This window comes from Petaurus breviceps, unplaced genomic scaffold (genome assembly GCF_028583685.1).
Source record: "Petaurus breviceps papuanus isolate PSGF00001 unplaced genomic scaffold, PetGlider_PUasm1.0 37, whole genome shotgun sequence".
Classification (NCBI taxonomy): Eukaryota; Metazoa; Chordata; class Mammalia; order Diprotodontia; family Petauridae; genus Petaurus; species Petaurus breviceps.
Genome location: NW_027186296.1, coordinates 27,281,034 through 27,300,683, shown reverse-complemented (window position 1 = coordinate 27,300,683; position 19,650 = coordinate 27,281,034). Strand labels below are relative to the sequence as shown.

The 19,650-nt window shown below is 40.8% G+C and overlaps 1 protein-coding gene across 6 annotated transcripts in view; it reads right to left on the bottom strand.

The window, feature by feature from the left end:
• Positions 1-810: 810 nt before the first annotated feature.
• The window catches only part of CGNL1 (cingulin like 1), a 210,554-nt gene continuing 191,714 nt past the window's right edge, over positions 811-19,650 (bottom strand). For all 6 annotated transcript variants that reach the window (XM_069098141.1, XM_069098139.1, XM_069098138.1 and 3 more), the window contains 5 exons: positions 9,652-9,735; positions 8,751-8,875; positions 8,226-8,334; positions 6,138-6,301; positions 811-4,298 (listed from right to left, as the gene is read on the bottom strand). In XM_069098141.1, coding sequence (XP_068954242.1) covers positions 4,133-4,298; positions 6,138-6,301; positions 8,226-8,334; positions 8,751-8,875; positions 9,652-9,735 — 648 coding nt within the window. In that variant the 3' untranslated portion in view covers positions 811-4,132. The remainder of the gene's footprint in view (positions 4,299-6,137; positions 6,302-8,225; positions 8,335-8,750; positions 8,876-9,651; positions 9,736-19,650) is intronic.

Sequence of the window (19,650 nt, the reverse complement as noted above, 5' to 3'; positions counted from 1 at the left end):
TCTCCGCCCCAGCCTACACCCAGTCATACTAGCTCCTCTGGGCACTCACCTGGACTATTTTCTCCTTCTCCCTTAAGTCCTGTCTGCTAAAGTCACTTCCTACTCAGTCTTTCACCTGGCTGGTTACTCTGTTTAGTCTTTTGGGGATAGAAGAGAGACCTCAATATGGTGGGGCATATTGGTGTAATGGTAACAGGAATTTGAAGATCTTCCCTGCCCCTTAATAGGTGTAGGTGAATTTGAGGACCTTTCCCAATTTGAAAATATACCCTACCCCCAAAATAGGCTGAATGTAATCACATGGAACCTGTGGTGGGAAGCCTGTTTTTCAGAAAGGCACAACTTTTGTTACTTGTAGTCAAGTAAGTCATGAGGGTTGTGATGTTCTCTGACCCTGAAGAAGGGTATATATACTCTGAGGTGAGGTTTTGCTTTGGGGCTCGCTCTATGGGAAGAGTTGTGGGATTTGGCCAGAAGAGACTCTGGGCTGCCGTTGAGTCCCTCAGTTTTGAAAACCCGAATGTTGGAGCTTCTCTCTCTGGTAACTAATTTGGTATGGATGTAATGGTCAGACAACTGGAAGCCCTGTCTGTTGGTCTGTTTCTCTGTCTGTATTTTCTCTGAAGTTCAAGGTGCTGACTTTTTCCACTGTGCTAGGTAAATGATATATGTTTGATTAAAGTAAGATTGTTAACCCCTCTTTGAGTTGTTTTCCTTTAGAAAAGCAAATCAAAGAACCTTTGATAGCAGCCATCCTGGGTATGCTAGGGTGCTTGCTGCTACAAATGGAAGCAGAAATAATGCAAGAACTGAGGTTGATGGACATTGTTTATTGAAAAGTGATCTTGGTGTTTACAGTTTCATGTACACAGAGGTAGCTGCAACGAAAATATATCTTCCTGGTGATAAATAGCAGCGACTAAACTATGGCCGAGTAGAAAACTGAGCTGAACACATATCTACTGGCATTGTAAAAAGGTGTTCATAAATGCAAAATAATCAAAAATCACAAAAAATTACAATTTTCTGATGATTGTCGTCACAGCATTGTGCATTTGGTCCAATTGTCTTCTTTTTTAAAAAAATTAAAAACGTGTTCTTCAGAGAGTTATAGAAAACATTAGTGAGAAAGTTCTTTGGGTTAGTCATTAAAGCGATACATGGGAAAAGTATGCATATATATATATATAAGAGAATGAAAGAATCATGTAATTCTAGAGTTGGAAGAGACCTTATAGATCATCTAATTTGCTTTCCTCAAGGTGCATAAGTCCCTCATCCAATGTCACATAGCCACTAACCAGTGGCAGAACTGAGCCCAAAGATCTATCTGGTGCATGTATGTGAGTTAATCACCAACTATATTCAAATCCCGGTAGTATGGAAATTAAACTTATAAAAAAAATGGGAATTTTTAAAACTGTTATCACGAAATACTTTTGAAGCCTTCCTATCTTATAACTTCAGTTGGTCACTGCATTTGTTTTCAAGGGAGAGCTGTCTCTCCTACCCCCTTTTCTTAATAGTCCTACTTGGCTGGACTCAAGACATTTCTTTTCCATAAAAAGTTGCTGAGTTAATAGACCTAATTCACCAATCACTTAGCTATCAGTGGGATAAGACAGTTCTAGTCAGACAGGATGGTAACCATGCTAATGATGGAAACAGCAGGATGGTGAAGGTCAGATTGAGAAGCATTTACCTCAAACCCCTATTAGAAAAAATGAACACTAAATCTAGACAGCTGGTATGTAGAATCTGATCACAGCACTTGTGTTCTCAAGTCATCACATGATTGTAAGAAGGCCTAGAGAGGCTGAAGAGGTCTAGGGTAGGGCTCCAAGATCCTCTATCCCCTGAGAAGGAAAAAAATCCAGCCCTGACTCTATATAACACAATAAAGGGGAAAGAAAGTTGGAATAAACCTCTAAAACTATGACCAGGGTGTGACTGTGGACCCTGGCTGTCGTCCCTTGACTATAGGATTCTTAAGACAGATGGGAGAGCACAGGGAGAGGGGTTGATCCAAGTCCCTCAGACTTCCTGTAGACTTCAAGGAACTGCCATGTCTCTTGGAGTCCTACAAAGCTCCACGATCAGGGAGATTAGACAGATACAGAAGGCTGACTCCACTGGGCTTTCTCTTTCCCGTTAGGTATGTGGACCCTCTTGTTCATAACCTAAGCCCTACTCCCACCATCCAATATGGTACATGGTAACCTGGGAAAACAGCTGCAGTGACCAAGTCCCATTAGCTCTCATTCCTCCACTACACCCATGACTCTTCATGCTTTCTTCCTGGGCTAAGGGCTACCTCATCCACCTTGGGTTTCCCTTACAGCCCTGGTGTCATATCAGGCCAGGAGATATATGCCATGTACCAGCCATGACCACCATATTACATGGCAAAGATCCATTCTGGACTTGAGGGAAATGACTAATAGGAAGTACTAAATATGCTGTATAACCTGTGACAGCTTTCAAGAACGGTAATGGCAATGGCCCGCCATGCCTTTATCTCCATCCTACCACAGCCCATGAGTCCCGGCTCCAGGATTTCTAGCAAGCTGCCTAAGCATCTCTTTTCTAACCACCATCTTCATGGTTTTAGTGATGTCACAGGGAGAAGAAGGTCTGAGCTCCCTCTTGTCCCTATGCCACCCAAAGGCACAGTTTTCAGAAATTAAGTGAGTTCTTCAGTAACTTCTACTTTTTTCATGGCACTATTTCTAACAACTCCCTTTCTCCAGTACTTAAATGTTCCAAGACTTTAGACCCTGCTCAGTCCATGTTCTACCTACTCATCCTCTCCAACTTCAGGATTCTTTTAATTTCTTTTTCTCCCCTGTTTCCTGCTTCCCCTACTCCTCTCATCCTATACTCATGCATACCTGCTCATCACCTCCCACCTCTTCTTACTCCCGTGAACTTCCTAGCACCCTCCTATTGTCTTCAACACCCTGAATTCTTGTTTCAATCGTGACCTTTTCATTTCACCATCTCTCGGCATCATCCCATTTAGGAGCCTGGGAGAACAAGCACTGAAGACTGGGGTAGGGGAGGCTTTCATCAGCAGCAAGGTTACCCAGCCTTGCTCAGACTGTACCTAGCAACTGTCACCTCCTGCTGACTGCTGGAAAATCAAAGTCGGAAGACAAATTCTCCCCTCTTCTTGCCTCCCCCCCACACAAACACCCAGAAAGCTTGAAAGTGGTGGTGACATATCTCAGCTTGTCACTAAATGTAAAACATACATTTTACATGAAGGAATGGAAAATCAATCTAGGGATAAAGGATGAAATCGTTTGATCTGCAGGTAGAAGGGGAAAGAACAACTACCACTGACTCTCTATCTCCCCTTTATTAAAAAGTGGCTTTTCCAAAGAACATGGCTATTATTATTCAAATGCCTTCAAGACCCAGCCATCGCCTTTTTTATATTGATTTTCAGAATGGTCCTTAATCAATCAATACTTAAAATCTAGTAGTTTCTTATTTTAAAAGATATAATACTCAATATAGATTTGTGTACTTTACATATGAAACTGACCTATAAAACTTCTATAGCTTTCCAAAATGGAACTAGAGAAGTCAGTAAGGTCTAGTTTAACATATTTACAACCTATACATCAGATTTACCCAATTTAGAGTTATTAAATATAATCTATATTTATGCCCTGGCATTTTGGATTATCGGATTCTAGGAGACATATTGTTATTTAAATAGAAACTATGCCCAATATCCTGTCATTGGGGATCATCAGGTTGGGTGGTGAACACAATCAAATGGTGTTGGCCATGGGCAGATAATTATTATGCCTGATCTTGGCCTCATTTGATGTTTTTGTTGTCGATTTTTTACTGTATGAGCTGGTGCTCAAAGGGTAAGTAACCAGTGGTAAACCCTATCAGTATACAAACTCTATTTGTAGATATTTTATAACACAGGAACTACCTGCCTTGGATGTGAGAGCTGCTCAGCAGCCTGGCTACCCAAAGTGAGGATCCTAATACTTGAGGAAATGGCACATATTGTGAATAAAGGGGAAAGGTCTCCACTCCAGATGGACCCTTTTATGCATCTGGCTCTGGTCAGCTACACTTTGGTGGCTTGTTTAGATGACTCTGCTGCTCAGACGCTGAGGGAAGCAGAAGCAGATTTAGTGGGGTCATTTTCCTTTGAGAATGGGTATCCCATGGGTGCTTCATATAGACTACCCCCATCAGTACTGAAGTCATCATCATCATCATCATCATCATCGAGATCATCCAGCACTTTACTTGGCAACTTCTTGTGTCTGTGAAGACAAAAATAAAATGGTTGCTAGTACAATGGGCAGCAAGGCAACAATTATCATTATTAAAATAATAATAATAGCTAACATTTCTATAGCACTTTAAAGTTTACAATGTATTTTACATGCATTACATCTCATTTGATCCTCATAACCACCATGGGTGTTGTTACAATCCCCATTTTACAGATGAGGACACTAAGGCAGAGAGAGGTTAAATGACTTGCCCAGGGCCACACAGCCATTAAGAGTCTAGGGTAGAATTTGAACTAGAGTCTTTCTGACTCCCAAGTCTAACTCTCTAACCACTATACCACTGCCTAGCAATCCATAGTCTACATAGAATGGTATAGTAGAAAAAGAACTCACATGTATCAAGAGTTCTAGGATCCAACACTGATGTTTATTACTTATATGACCTGGGGAAAGTTAATCCCCCTGGCCAAAGTTTTGTCAACTATACAATAAGTATTTCGGACTAGATGGCCTCTGTTTTACTCTATGACTCAATAAATATTCAGTGCATAGTTTCTACTTCTAGCATTCTATCATGACAGGCTGATGAGAGGTATCTGGTTGGTTAAATAGGGTCCCATGTCAGATGAGGACACCTAGATGCTAGTCCCATCACCAGCACAGCCCTAAGAGATTAATAACATCTCTGCTGAATCCTTCTGTGATTCTCACCCAACATGTGGAACCTACCTCCCTCAAAAGAGCAATGAGTCTTAAAAACCTGGCATATATACCTCTCATTGATGGGTCTGATGGGTCTATCTGATGAGTCATTATGCCAAGAAAACTGCTGCTTGTAAAAATTTCCCTAAGGACATATATGCCATCATAAGCCTCTGAGCACACTGTAACACCAGTTATACAGCTGTACCTGAGCTAAGAAAAGATTACAGACAGAAATTCATGTCCCTATTCACTATCCAGAGAGCACTGGGTTATTGATTTTCTTAATTCTCTCAGTCATGAGGCAGTCAACAAGTCTGGATCTTAGAAAGCATTTCCTATGACCTTATTTTCCCCCTAATCTTGAATTCCTAGGTAAAGACAACATAGCATAAAGAAAAAAAATATTAGACTCGAAGTAGGAAATCCAGTTTTGAATCTTACCTAAGACAAGACAAATAATTACCTATCAGAGACTCAGTTTCATTGCCTGATGAGGTACTACCTACCTGATAAGTAGTATATAAATGAGTTCTTATTATCATTAAAGGGAAAGCCCCCTTCCTACAGCTAGCCTTGGGGTGCCAGAATCATTGAGCTCTAGATCCTATAATCAAGTCGTGACCTAGAGATGAAATTTCATCATGTTCTCACAAAGGTTAGATGGCATAGTGAAAAGAGTGATGGACTTGGAGTAAGATCTGAATTCAAATCCTGCCTCAGACACTTAACAAGCTGTGTGACCTTGGCCAGTCACTTAAACTCTCTCCACCTCAGTCTCTGTTCTATAACCTGGGTTTTATAGCCCTACCTCATTATTTATATGTTTGTGAGGATCAATTGAGGTAACATTTTGCAACCTTAAAGTGCTATAAAAATGTTAGTTCTCCTTATTATACAGAAGCAGCAGAGCATGATGGGATAGATATTGGATGAGAGCTCAAGAGATGGGAGCTCTAGTCCTGGCTCTTCCACTGCCTAGGGAGGTGACCCTGGGCAAGTCACTGAGCTAACTCTGGCATGCAGTGCCCTCCTCCTATAAAGCAAGAACAATAATATTTACCCTGTTCCCCTCAGAGGGCATTTGTGAGGATCAAATGGAACAATGTATGAAAGAATGTACGAAGATCAATGTGAGGCTTGTGATGATGTGCAATGCCCCACCTTAAGTCCTTTTTCATGTTGCTGAGCTGCCCCTGCAGCTGCTCATTCACGTCCATCTGTTCTTCCAGTTCTCTCTGAAGCTTCTTTTTGGAACTTTCCAGCCTGTCAATCTCTTCTTCTGCTTCCTCAACCTGGCGCTTCATTGCCTTTAAGCGTAAGCTCAGCTGGAGGTGGGAGGGAGGGGGGGGGTGCAGAGAGAGAGAGAGAGAACATGAACCCCAGTGGTACCTGGGCTGGGAAGAGGTTAATAGAAACCTTTGGCCCAAGCCCTACTCCTCCAGTCCTCTCACAATAGCATAGACTCAAGAATACAGAAATACTTGAAAAGGTTCTATCCCTTCTCAGGAGAAAGAAGACAAAACGCTCAAGATTGGTGACAATCCAGAACAATCAGGTTTGCTTTTTCTTTTATTTTAGGTTTGCTTTTTTAAAACTAAGATTTTTTTCAAGTAATAAAAATGTATTTTCTCTCCCTCCTACCTTCTTCCCACTGGGGAAAAGAAAAGAAAACAAAATCCTTGCAACATAGTAAACAAACGCATTCCTATATTGGCTATATCCAAAAAAATACTTCAATATGCATCATTATCTTTGTATCAGAAAGAAGGCAGCATGTTTTATCAGGGGTCTTCTGTGATTGTAGATAGTTTTTGCATTGAGCAGAGTTCTTAAGACTTTCGAAGTTATGTATCTTTATAATGTTCTTATTATATTCTAAATTGTTCTCCTAGTTCTATTTAAGTCACTCTGAATCAGTTCATACAAATCTTCCCAGTTTTCTCTGAAAGTATCCCTTTTGTTATTGCTTACAGTACTACAGTATTTCATTACATTCATATACCACAATTTAGTGAACCACTCTCCAAATGATGAGCACTCCCTCAGTTTCCAGTTCTTTGCCACTACAAAGAGAGCCGCTATAAATATATTGTAGATATAGATCTAGGTCTTTTCCCTCTTTGTTTGAGTTCTCTGGGGTACAGGCCTCATAGCAGTAGGGTGGCCTTTTAAAAACCAAGCCCAGATTTTCACCACTGCGCTGCTGAAATCTTGACTACAGATACATGGAAAGGTCCACAGCTCACTGATGTGTTTTGGTTTGGGTTGCTACTCCCCCATCCCTCAACTCCCTGTCAGTTGCATCCAGGTTTAGGTAGATGTATGAGAGCTTTGGTTTCATGCACATCAGGACTGTTCCCTTCCCTCCACCTAATTAGCCTCGAGGGAGAGGAAAGCACAATTATGCCAAGTGAGCGCCATCATTCTTGCTGTCATTTAAGGAAACAAACTGTGTACTCAGCAACTCTGGGATGGTGGCTGGAGCTTTGGTCCACCTCCACAAACAATGTACCATGTCACCATTTCACTTCCCCTTCCCTTCCCTTTCCCTCCTCTCAGAGCTTTAGAACTATTTCCAGGATGGGCTATGTTCCTCTCTCTCATAAGTTTGGTACAGTAGAAAATACTCTGATTTGAATCAGAGGACCAGTGCTCAAATCCTGTCTCTGATTATTACCTGTATGTTACTTAATTTCCTAGGCCTCAGTTTCCTCATATGTAAAATGAAAGGGTTGGCCTGGATGGCATCTGAGGTCCCTTTCAATTTTAAATCAAAATGAGGATTTAAGGGTGGCTAGATGGCACAGTGAATAGAGTACCAGCCCTGGAGTCAGCAGGAGGACCTGAGTTCAAATGCAGCCTAAGACACTGAACACAAAAACTAGCCATGTGACCATGGGCAAGTCACTTAACCCCAATTGCCCTCCAAAAAGCAAAAAACAAAAACAAAAACAAAAAACAAAAAAAAAAAAACAAGGATTTACTGAGAAGAACCAATCCATGGTCACTCCCTACTTTTCTCCCTGTTGTTTCAAATATATCCTATATTATTTATTAGAGACTCAAGGAGACCATTAGGGGAAGTTTATACATCACTGCTTAAAAACAAAAGGTTTTCCTTTTTCTCGATCCTCCCATAAAATGTGAGTGGAGAATGGGCCCTATGGTTTTCTGTACCTCATACCTCCCAGCCTGAAAGTCACAGTCACAGCAAAATATCATATCCCAGAGACATCAGCTTCCTCTTACCTGGTCTTTTTGGTCAGTTAAAGAGAGATGTTCATCATCTACCTGCATCACCAACTCCTTCACTTTCCTTTCCAGTCTTCGATTGGTCAGCTGAAGATTAGCTCTGTCCCTGAAAAGCGGGAAAGGAGAAATGAGAACTGGCCTCACTCCATAAGAACCAGACACCTCATCTCACTAGATTGTCTGGTAGCATAGCCCTAGGATGAGGAAAAGTTGAGGACTTGCCACCGAAGGACACCTGGTTTAATTGGCAGAGTCAAGGAAGTCAAACATTGAAAACAGATTAGGTTAGACTCAAGATCTTGTCCAGTTCTAATTTTATGTTCCTATGATGAGTTGTGCAACTTAACCTCTGTGAGCCTAGGTCTTCTTAGCCACAAAATGGTATAACAATAGTCTCTACCTCACAGGGATGTTGTGAGGTTCAAAAGAGAGACTGCAGGTGAAGTGCTTTTCAAACCTCGGAGCGCTGTATAAATGTGCAGTGTTACTAGAAGCATGGGGGTTGGTCTCCACTGTGTTTACCTCTCTTCATTCTCCAGCCGGTCTTCTAGCTCTGAGATCCTGGCTTCCATCTGCACCACCAGTCCTTCTTTACTAGATCTATATGAACCTTCCAGGTGAACTATCCGGCTCTTTAAATCCTTGTTCTGGAAACAGAAAGCTTGCAACGTAAAGAACATGTAATCCAATTTGGCTGCAGCATAATTTTCATGAAAAGAATTAGTAAGAGATAAGGTAGGCTGCAGAGGGTCTTAGAATGCAGGGTAAGGCATTTGAATTCCATTTAGGAAGCAATGGGGAAAACAGTGAAGATTCCTGAGTGGGGGAGTGACATGATTTTATCATGTGAGCATGGCTACAAAGCTCTCTTTCAGCAGAATTCTCAGAATATCAGTTATAATCATGTACATAGAAAATATTCTTTCAATGATGACAAGCGAGGGACTCAGTGAGCAGGAAAGTGAGAACTGAACAAAGCATCCTGGAAGGCAAGAGGATATTTTTAAGGGGATTACTTTTAATACTGGAATCCAAGGCATGCTTTCTATCTAAGATTTAAGATTTTCAACTATGCCATCTGGATGTTAAAGTGACACACATGGGCTGCCTTTTGATTTTCAAACTAACAAAAAAGCAAGCCACTAGCCAATGAAATAGCAAGGCATGTAATTGGACAACAACTTGCTTAGTGAGTTAAAAAATTACAGGGATGCTACTAATCATTCTCTGCAATTCATACTTGCACATCTGATTACATTTAATGAATCCCAATGTACCTTAGGCCTCTAAGTAGAAATAAGAGGGCAATGGGGCTTCAAGTAGAAATGGTATTTAAAGAGGCTAGTGGCCTCTACAGGTGCCAGCCGGGCAGTAGCCAATGAGGGAGAGAGATCCCTTTGTATGGGCTGGCTAATGCCCTTACCTGTCTCTCCAGGGAAATCTTGTCACACTCCAAATCTTGCCTTACAGTTCTCTCTTGTAGCAATTCACTCCTCATTTGTTCAATCTACAAAAGAAAGAAATAGTCAGAGGAATCTTCCTATAATCATCAGTGCTTATCATGTTGATCTCAATAGTTTCTTTTTGCTTTTCAAAAAAAAAAAAAAAACAGAGTCTAAAAGTCAGTGGGCCTGTTCCTGAAGCCTTTAGGGCAAAATTGTGTTCACTAATTGACATTATAATAGCTAAAAGAGACCTGGACCATTTCTTCCTATAGGGATGCTGACCTGCTCTGAGGTTACTTCAGGTAAGAATTCCTTAAGGACAAAGGGGGTCTTCTCCTAGGTCCAAGAACTTCTGGTTTTTTTTTTTCCAACAACCCCCTCCTCTCAGCCCCTCAGGGTTCAAAAAAGCACAAGAAATGCAGAGATGGTTTCAGAAATCAGGAAATAGTATGAAGGAAAAAAGTCAAATTTTTGGATTCTCAGCAACTAGAATAGAGGTCAGTCTAGACCCTGGACAAAAGCTTCCACTGAGACCTACCCAGGTGAAAATAAGACATGTTAATGGGATCTCCTACTGTCGTCTTAGAAGCCAGATCTGAACTCAGGTCTTCCTGACTGTGGGCTAGGTGCCCTTTCCACTTAGATGCTCCTATCATCATTGTCATAGGCTTAGAACTAGAAGGTACCTCAGAGGTCATTGAGTCTAACTCTCTCATTTTGAAGATGAGAACCTGAGGCCCAAAGGATGAATGGTCACACTGTTTTTAAGAGGCAGACTCTGACTCCAAATCCAGTGATCTTTCTCATGATTCATACTCCTTCCCATTTAGTTGGTGACTAGATAGAGGCAAGGTATTTCAGGCATAGAGAGTGATCTGGCAGGGAAGCCAGAGATTGCCCAGGACAACAAAAACAAACATCTCTCAAACAAGAAAAACAACCATCTCTTCTACCTCTGACTAATAGTCTTCTAAACCAGGGATCAGTTAACACAGGGGGCTTTCTCTATATATACTAACTAAAAACAGCACAAATGAGCTCAGTAAAACTGCAAACGTAAGAAGTAAGTCAAAATGAAATATTCCAGTCACTGTAAGGGAATTCTATTTAACAGGGAAAAAATGCTAACAATGCAAAGGTTCAGCAAACAGAGCACATAAAACTCTGCCTGGGGTCACTTTTCTCCCTCTGATTGCCTAAAAATCCATCCCGTTAATCACACATAGCAACAAGGTCACTCAAATGATTCCTATCCATCTTATATAAATACAAACCCCACCGGTAATGAATGCAAACACACGGCAGGGCTCTGCTCCAGATGCAGCTCCTGGATGGGAGACAGCATTCCTGAAGGTGAAGGTCATCAGAATTGCTGGGCAGAAAAGGTTAGAGCCCAGAGGATGGCCCTCCTGGTTCTAATTGTTCTGCTCTTGTCTTAAAATCATAAGCCAGGGGACTTCTTTTAGAGGAAGTCAAACTTTTTGTTAAATTAATTCACACATTTATTGAGCCTCTACTATGTTCAAAGAGTCCTGTGGGGAATAAAAAGATTACTGTAACATGGTCCCCAACTCCAAGGACCTTTTTAAGTATGGGAGATGAGAAACAGACACAAACAACTATACCACAAGGCAGACTAAGGGAACTATGAACAAAATGTTCTAAGAGTTTAGGGAACGGAGGCATCATCTCTGGTTGGAAGGGTTTCAGAGGAGCCTTCACAAAGGAAGACTGATTTGAGGAAGGCTTTGAGGAATGAAGAATTCTAAAAGGAAGAATTTAAGAATGTGTGTGAGAGTGGGGATGCCAGAAGTAGGGGACTGGGTAAGCAAAGAAAAAAAGGTGTGAAAATATGAGACAGGTCTGAGGAATAGTGCTGGAATACAGAGTGCACAGAGAAAAGATAGAGAAGGCTGAGAGAGGGTACTGAATGCCAATTTAGGAGTTTGGACTTTTTATTCTAGGAAATGAGGAGTCAACAAAGGTTATTGAGTAGAGGAGGGACATGATTATAGTTCATAAGATTAGCAAATCATAACTTAGAGGCCATCCAATCCAACCCCTCTCACAAAACAGACACAAAGAGGTCTTAGTGATTTGCCTTGGGTCACACAGCTAGTAAATAATTGAGATGTGCTCTGAATTCAGTTTTTCAAATTCCAAGTTCAGTGCCCTATCCAGCACAGGTGGCAGAAACAAGATTCAAGTCCAGCTCTTCTGATTCCAAAATGCTTCTATTACACCACACTGCCTCACTACATTAGGGAGATTAAACTGCTACTTATCTGCAGGATTGGTTTGGAAGGATCAGAGTATTTAGAGCTGAAAAGGACCATGTTAATCATTTCAGTTGTGCCTGACTCTCCATGACCCATTTTGGGGTTTTCTTGGCAAAGATACTGGAGTGGATTTGACATTTCCTTCTCCAGCTCATTTTACAGATGAGGAAACTGAGGCAAACAGGGGTAAGTGACTTGCCCGAGGTCACACAGCTAGGAAGAATCTGAGGCCTAATTTGAATTCAGGCCTTCCTGATTCCAGGTTCGGTTATCTATCCATTGTGCCACCTAGCTGTCCTGAAAAAGATCACAGGTCTGATTCAACCATTCTGGAGAGCAATTTGGAACTATGCTCAAAGGGCTATAAAAATATGCATATTCTTTGACCCAGCAATACCACTTCTAGGGCTATATCCCAAAGAGATTATAAAAATGGAAAAAGGACACACGTGTACAAAAATGTTTATAAGAGTTCTTTTTATGGTAGCCAAGAACTGGAAATTGAAGGGATGTCCATCACTTGGGGAATGACTTAACAATTTGTGGTATATGAATGAACACTACTGTGCCATAAGAAAAGATGAACAGGCAGGCTTCAGAAAAACCTGGAAAGACTTATATGAACTGATACTGAGTGGGCACAGCTACAGTGTGCAAAGACTGACTTTGATGGACTTGATCCTTCTCAGCAATGCAAGGACCTAAAACAATTCCAGGAGACTCATGATGAAAAGTGTCATCTATATCCAGAGAAAAAACTGTGAAGTCTGAATGCAAAGCAAAGTCAACTATTTTCTTTTGTTTTTCTTTCTCATGATTCCTCCCATTCGTTCTAATTCTTCTACATAACATGACTAATGTGAAAATGTTTAATAGGAATGTATATGCAGAGACTATATTAGATTGCATGCTGTCTTGGGGAGGGGAGGAAAGGGGAGAAAATTTGAAATTTATGGAAGTGGATGTTAAAAACTAAAAATAAATAAACATAAAAAAGATCATAGGTCTCTTCATTTTAAAGTTGAGAAACGGAGACCCAGAAATGTAAAATAAATCATACAATATCATACAGATAGTAAAGAGAAATTAAAGACAAGGTATATATTGCAGTAGTCCATGTAATTCTAAGACTTCCAACCTTGAAAAATGGTTTTAAAGGTAGTGCCACTGACAGAAATTGTTGTTGTTCAGTTGTGTTCAACTATTCATGGCCCCATGGACATAGAGAATTTGGGGCTGAGGGTGGGGAGGAAGATAGTGGGGAGAAAATGAGTTTACACAGGATTTCTAACTTGGATCTCAGAGATCATCTAATGTAAGCTATACCTGAAAAATAATCTCCTTTAAAAGTGATCAACCATTGTCCACTTGAAGACCACACTCTCTCTCCATCCAGTAACTATGCCCTCATTACCTTCTTAGACAGTTCTTCCTTTGGATAGACAGCTATATTGTTAAGTTTTTTTTAATTATACCAAACCTAAATCTGTCTTTAACTCTTCATTCTCCTTTCTAGCACCAAGCTGAATTATTTTATTTCCTTGTCCACAAGAATGCCCTTCAGATACTTGATGATTACAGTCTTGTTTTCCCTAAACCTTTTTTCAGGCAAAGAAGTATTCTTAGTTCAGCCATTTGGTACTTGTGTGGCCTGGTGTCCAGTCCCTCCCCACCACTATGGTTGCCCTTCTCGAGACATGCTCCCGTCTGTCCACGTCCTTCCTAAATGAGACTCACAGAACTGGACACAATATCCCACCTATGGTCTTATCAGAGCAGCATAGGACAGGACAATCACTTCCACTCTTATGGTCATGTGTTACATGTCAATAACTTTTTGGTTGCTGGGTCACATTGTGGAATCACACTGAGCTTGCAGTTCACTAAATTGGTCATATCTTTCTTCAGATGATTCGGTATCAATGTGTTGAGTCTGAGGTGAGGGCAAGACCTTATCAATAGCATGGTCCGGAAGACAGCTTTAAATGCAAGATTGGGACCTGGATGAGAGGTCAGCACAAGAGATTTGAGAGACGTTTTCATAGATATAAGAACTAAAACTATATAATAGATAGGTTAGCTCTCCAAAGGAAAAGCACTTAGAAAGAGGATGACAGGAGCTCAAGAACTCAGCCTTGACAGGCACCTATAATTAGGGAAGGAGAGACAGTAGACCCCTTATGGGGAGGGGGGGATAGGAGGGAAAGGATCATTTAGAAAAATAAGAGAGTCAGAACACTATCGAGGTGTTTATAAGGTATTTTAAGGAGAAAGTGGTTATTAGAATAATCAAGGAAAGGGAGGTGAGGGCACAGTATAAACCAGGGCTGAGGAACTTGAGGACCTTGAGGGCCACATGTGGCCCTGAGGCTATAGATTTCCCTACCCCTGGTATAAACCTTTCAATTGCTCAGAAAGGTGACCACTGGTGATTTTCAAAAGTACTCTACTTCACTGGGAAGGTGGAGTAATAAGTCAGATGGTAGGAGATTAATTAAGGAAGGAATGTATCATGGATAATACCACACATTGATATAGTACTTTCTTTAGGGCTTGCAAATCACTTTTCCTGACAACAACTCTGTGAACTAAGAGTACAGCATGCATAATGATCTCTATTTTATAGATGACACATCCAGCAGCAGATGGGAAGGGACAAGATTCAGAACACATGTAGAAGGCTTAGTATCACCATAGTAATACCCAATGCTTTTTGTTTCTTGAACTCCTTTAAAAAAATTACTCCACAAGGTAATTTAATATGCTTGTAATATCCTATTATTATTTATTGCTTAAGGTGTCCTTAAAGAATTTTTAGCACAAACCCTTGGATCATGGTTGAGAACCCCCAAGAGGTTCTGACCTCATGAAATGGGAGCAAGAGCATTAGAGGAAAAGGAAAGAAATCATGAGTGTATACAGATAGTGAAGGGAGGACAAGGGCAGCCAGGAAAGGACAATGACTGATCTTAGTTTAAAAAAAAACAACAACAAAAAAGAGAGGGAGAGAGAGAGAGAGAGAGAGAGAGAGAGACAGAGAGACAGAGAGAGAGAGAGAGAGATGCCATTGGCCAATAAACAAATGTTTACTTCATTTTGTTAAGAGGGAAGGAAGGTAGGACTGAAGTCTTGAGAATTTCTGCCACGGCTGCTGTGGGAGGGAGCTAAAGAAACTCATTACAGTATAATAGAAAGAACACTGGATTGAGAGACAGGAGACATGGTTTCTAGCCAAAGCATAATCTATGCAACCTAGAACACCTTAACACCAGTTTCCTTATTTGTAAAAAGAGGGAAATGAGAACTTTCCTCTTGGCCTTTTGTCTAAGATAAAATATGTAAAACTAGATGGTTTCTCAAGTCCCAAGAGTGAAATAAAAAGAACTATTCGGTGATTACAATAACCCTGTGGGAGTTAGAAAGTATGATTTCACAGTGGTAAATTCACAGATCCATAGTGGTGTTATGTGATTCAGGAGCAGACAAAGTCAATGGCTGGTGTTTGATGCATCAGTATGGCCAAAGGTCAATAGGGCAAAAGAAGGGTGATGAGAGAAATACTCTAATCACTGAATCTAGATTAAGAATGGCACTAAAAATAAAAATCAGAAAGGAGTTAACTAACAAAAGACGTTTTAACCAGACAAGACCACGTGCCCAAGAACAGAATTATTGGATCACTTCTAGTCTTATTATCTTTGAAGGCTGCCACAAATTAGGAGGCCATGAGTTCTTCAAATGAAGTTTTTAGAGAAGAAAGATACCACAGCAAGAGTCTCAGGACAAGACTTGCAAAAGGCTACTACGACACAAATTGGGAGGCATCCGAATATCTTTTGTAAGATCACTGAAGCAATAACTAGAAGAAGAGAAAGACTTCCCAATTGGTCTTGTCTAATGAAGAATTCTCTCTCCCCTGGCACTCTGGGGTGGTGAGTCCTGGACAACACCAGGAAATAAGCCCTATCCTGCAATGGTGAGTTCTGACAGATGGAACCTAGCAGAGGCTATGCATTCTTAACAACTTGGACATCCTCAGAACTGACCAACCAATCACTTGGGATGGGTTGAAAGACCCAGGCCCGCTCCTAAAGTCCCTGCCTGTAACTCTCCTTGGCTGTTCTGGTACTAAACGAGTTCTGTGCCTGCCTCATCTTTTGGCCCACTATTCGCCCATTGTCTCAACAAGAGAAAGAATCCCTGGCTGGCACAGCTCATGTTACTTCTTCTCGAATGCTCAGTCCTTTGTGCTCTCTGTTTACCACCACTACCACCCTCCCCCTTAAAGCAATGAATATTTTGAGCTAAAAACCACCTAGTTAAATTAAAAAGAATAAAACAACTGCAGCTTAAGGCAACAGTTATCACAGCTGGATTTAAAGTATGCTAAACACTATGCATTATAATGAGAAATAACAGTATCAGATTCATCCAGGTTTCATTTCAGAGGCACCAGTGGCCTGTGCCAGCTTTCAGGATTAAAAGCAGCTGCATATTTGGCTAATGAAAAGCCAGAAATATTTATGATCACTAATAACAATATTTAGCCCCATCACCTGTGTTTACCATTGGGCTGCAATGAGTTTGGGAAATTTACACTTCTTACCAATATTGTATACGATACCTGATCATGAAGAGAGAAAAAAAAAAGAACATTAACTGACTGCACACACCAGGTTTTTCAAGCAGCTGACTCAACAAGAGGCAGATTTGAGGCTGGGATAAAGTTAATAAAAACTTTGATCCTTCATTCATTGCAAGGGGGGGAGACTTCATTTCCACATTCTCATTTACTGGCCTTGGCCACCTGGTGCTGATGGAGGAGCAGGTGTGTGCCAGACCCGCGGGATCACTTTCTGGAAAGTGACTGTGGCAGCTCCAGCAACTTTATCCGCCTGTATTGACTCTATGATTGCCATGGCAACTGGGCAGCCTCACTAGGCTCCTGGAAAGAACTCGGAAGCCACCCGACGGTTTGGGATTGGTATTTTTCATTCTGCCTGCCAAGTGATTAGGGCTGGATGAATATCTTTCCATTGGGCTGGGGCTTTTTCGTCTCCGTTGCAAACAAAAAATTTTTCTTCCCAAGCATAGCTTTTTTATTAACTGTCTACACTCACAGGCACTGCAGATATATAAAAGGAAAATGCATGGCGATCCAGGGAACTCACAGAGTGAGCACATTTGGAAAAACACTGAAATGCATTTTCCTTTCAAAGTTTGCAACTTTTACCAAAAGTAAGCTATAAGCTCAGTATGAGAGCAAACTCCATCAGGCCCCAAACCTTCCTCCTTTTAAAAAGAGCAGCCATTCCACAGACTTTATTATGCTACCTGAATGCCAAATATATCATGGAAGCATAGGAACAGAGATCTAGAACTAGAAGGAACCCTCTGTAGCTATTGGGTCCAAACCTCTTTATTTTACAGAAGCCTATGGAGGCAGAGATAGCATCAGAGGCAAGATCTGAACTCAGGTTGTCCGAGTCCAGAGTCAGTGTCCTCTTAGGGTCTTTCAAAGGATACCTTTCAAAGGCCTAACTGGGGAACAATGGAAGCTATATTAAAGTTTTTCAGCTGGGTAAGAAAGGACACACATGTGGAAGGATGAAGGGAAGAGTGAAGTAAAATTTATCTCACAATAGCATTATTTCCTTTAAAGGCAGGCAGGTGGCACAATGGATAGAGAGCTTGATTTGTAGGACAGACCTGAGTTAAAATTCACCTTCACATACTTATTAACGTGTAAACCTGGGCAAGTCACTTAACCTTTGTCTGTCTCAGTTTTCCTCATCTGTAAATGGAGATCATAACAACCTCCACCTCCCAGGATAGTTGTGAGAATAAATGAGATGATATTGTTAAAGTGCTTTGCAGACCTTTGAGCACCAAATAAATGACAGCTAGTTTTTAAAAGCCTAAATAATGAGTCAAATGCCTGCATTTCAATATTTGAATAAAATCATTCTTTGGCCCTAGTAGGTACATCAGAAACCTTCCTGGGGGAAAAATATCCTTAGCTGAGAAAACAAACTTTGCCTCCATTTAGAGGGCTCTGGAAAGGTAAAAAGTTCTGGGAAATGAACTCATCTGGACAAAATTTCAATCCATACCTTCATGCCAACACTGGTCAGATCTGAAAGGAAAATCTAAGTGTCCAAGTTGTCTGGAAAACTTATCTCCTAATTAAGACTTCTGGTCATCTGGCTCTAGCCAAACTGAACACAGATATTCCACATTCATGGAGGAGGGAAAAGCTGATGCCGTGCAACAGACTGCTTTCAGCCTCCCATTTGTTTTAAATGAATCTGAATCTATGCCTTCTTAAAAAAAAAAAAAAAAACAAAGGTTTTTTTTTTATTATGAGCTTGATCAATAAAAATAAACATGAATATTTCAATAAAGAACAAAAGAGAGGGGCGGCCAGGTAGCACAGTGAGTAAGAGCACCGGCTCCAGTGTCGGGATGACCTGGGGATCAAATTCGGGCTCAGATACTTAGCATCACACCCAGAAATGACTGGCCGTGTAACCTTGAGCAAGTTACTTAACCCAGATTGCTTTAAAAAAAAAAAAAGAACAAAAGAGAGGCCTGCATATGAAACGGTGACCTGTTATATCATTTGTTTTTAAATAAATTTATTTTAAAATAATTTTTGTCAATCGTTTGCTAATCCACATTTGCCCCTGTATTTCTCTTGTCTCTTCTGCAAATAGTTTTTGTTTTGTTTTGTTTTGCTTGCTTTTTGGAGGGTAACTGGGGTTAAGTGACTTGCCCAAGATCACACAGTTAGTTTTTTGTGTTAAGTGTCTGAGTCCATATTTGAACTCAGGTCCTCCTAACTCCAGTGCCAGTACTCTATTCACTGTGCCATCTAGCTGTCCCTGCATATAGTGTTTTTAAAAAATAATATATGTTAAATTTAATATGATGGTAACAAAACTGCCCTGCTTCGCCCCTTCTGAACTTTCTTCTGCTCTCTTCTGTGTATTTTTTCTCAATGTTTTACTGAAACTCTCTTCTTTCTTTCTTTCTTTCTTTTTTCCATAGGCTGAAAGAAATTCTAGTGGGTGGCTAGGTGGCACAGTGAGTAAAGCACCGGCCCCAGAGTTGGGAGGACCCGAGTTCGGTTCAGGCCTCAGACACTTAACACCCACACAAAAAAAACTAGCCATGTAACCTTGCGCAAGTTACTTCACCCCAATTGCCCTCCAAAAGCCCCCTCCCCAATTCTAGTTCTAATGCTTAAAAGACTTTCACTTAATGTTAAGCTACATGCTAAGCCAAAGCAGGCTGACTGATGTAAGCTAAGTGTGGCCCTTTGTTGAGCTTCAGTTTCATCATCTATGAATGTGGCTAATAACACTTAAAACACTTACCTGGATCATTATGGAAGCACTTTGTAAATCTTAAAATGTCCAATAAATGTAAATTATCATCATCTGTTTTAGAAGAATCTCAAAACCAAAAGTGTTCTCTGAATTGTCACAAGAACTTCAGAGACTATTAGTCACAGTTAAAAATTCAGTTTGGCCAATTATGTCATGTTTGGGTTTCCCCAACTGAGTGGTTTGGGATTTTCACTTAGTGCAGTACATAAGAGGTGACCTGTTGGCACAGGTCTGAAGCACATGGAGGGACATAAACAATGATTCAACATGGATAGCATAACGAGGAAGAAGTCCCCTTTGCACTGAG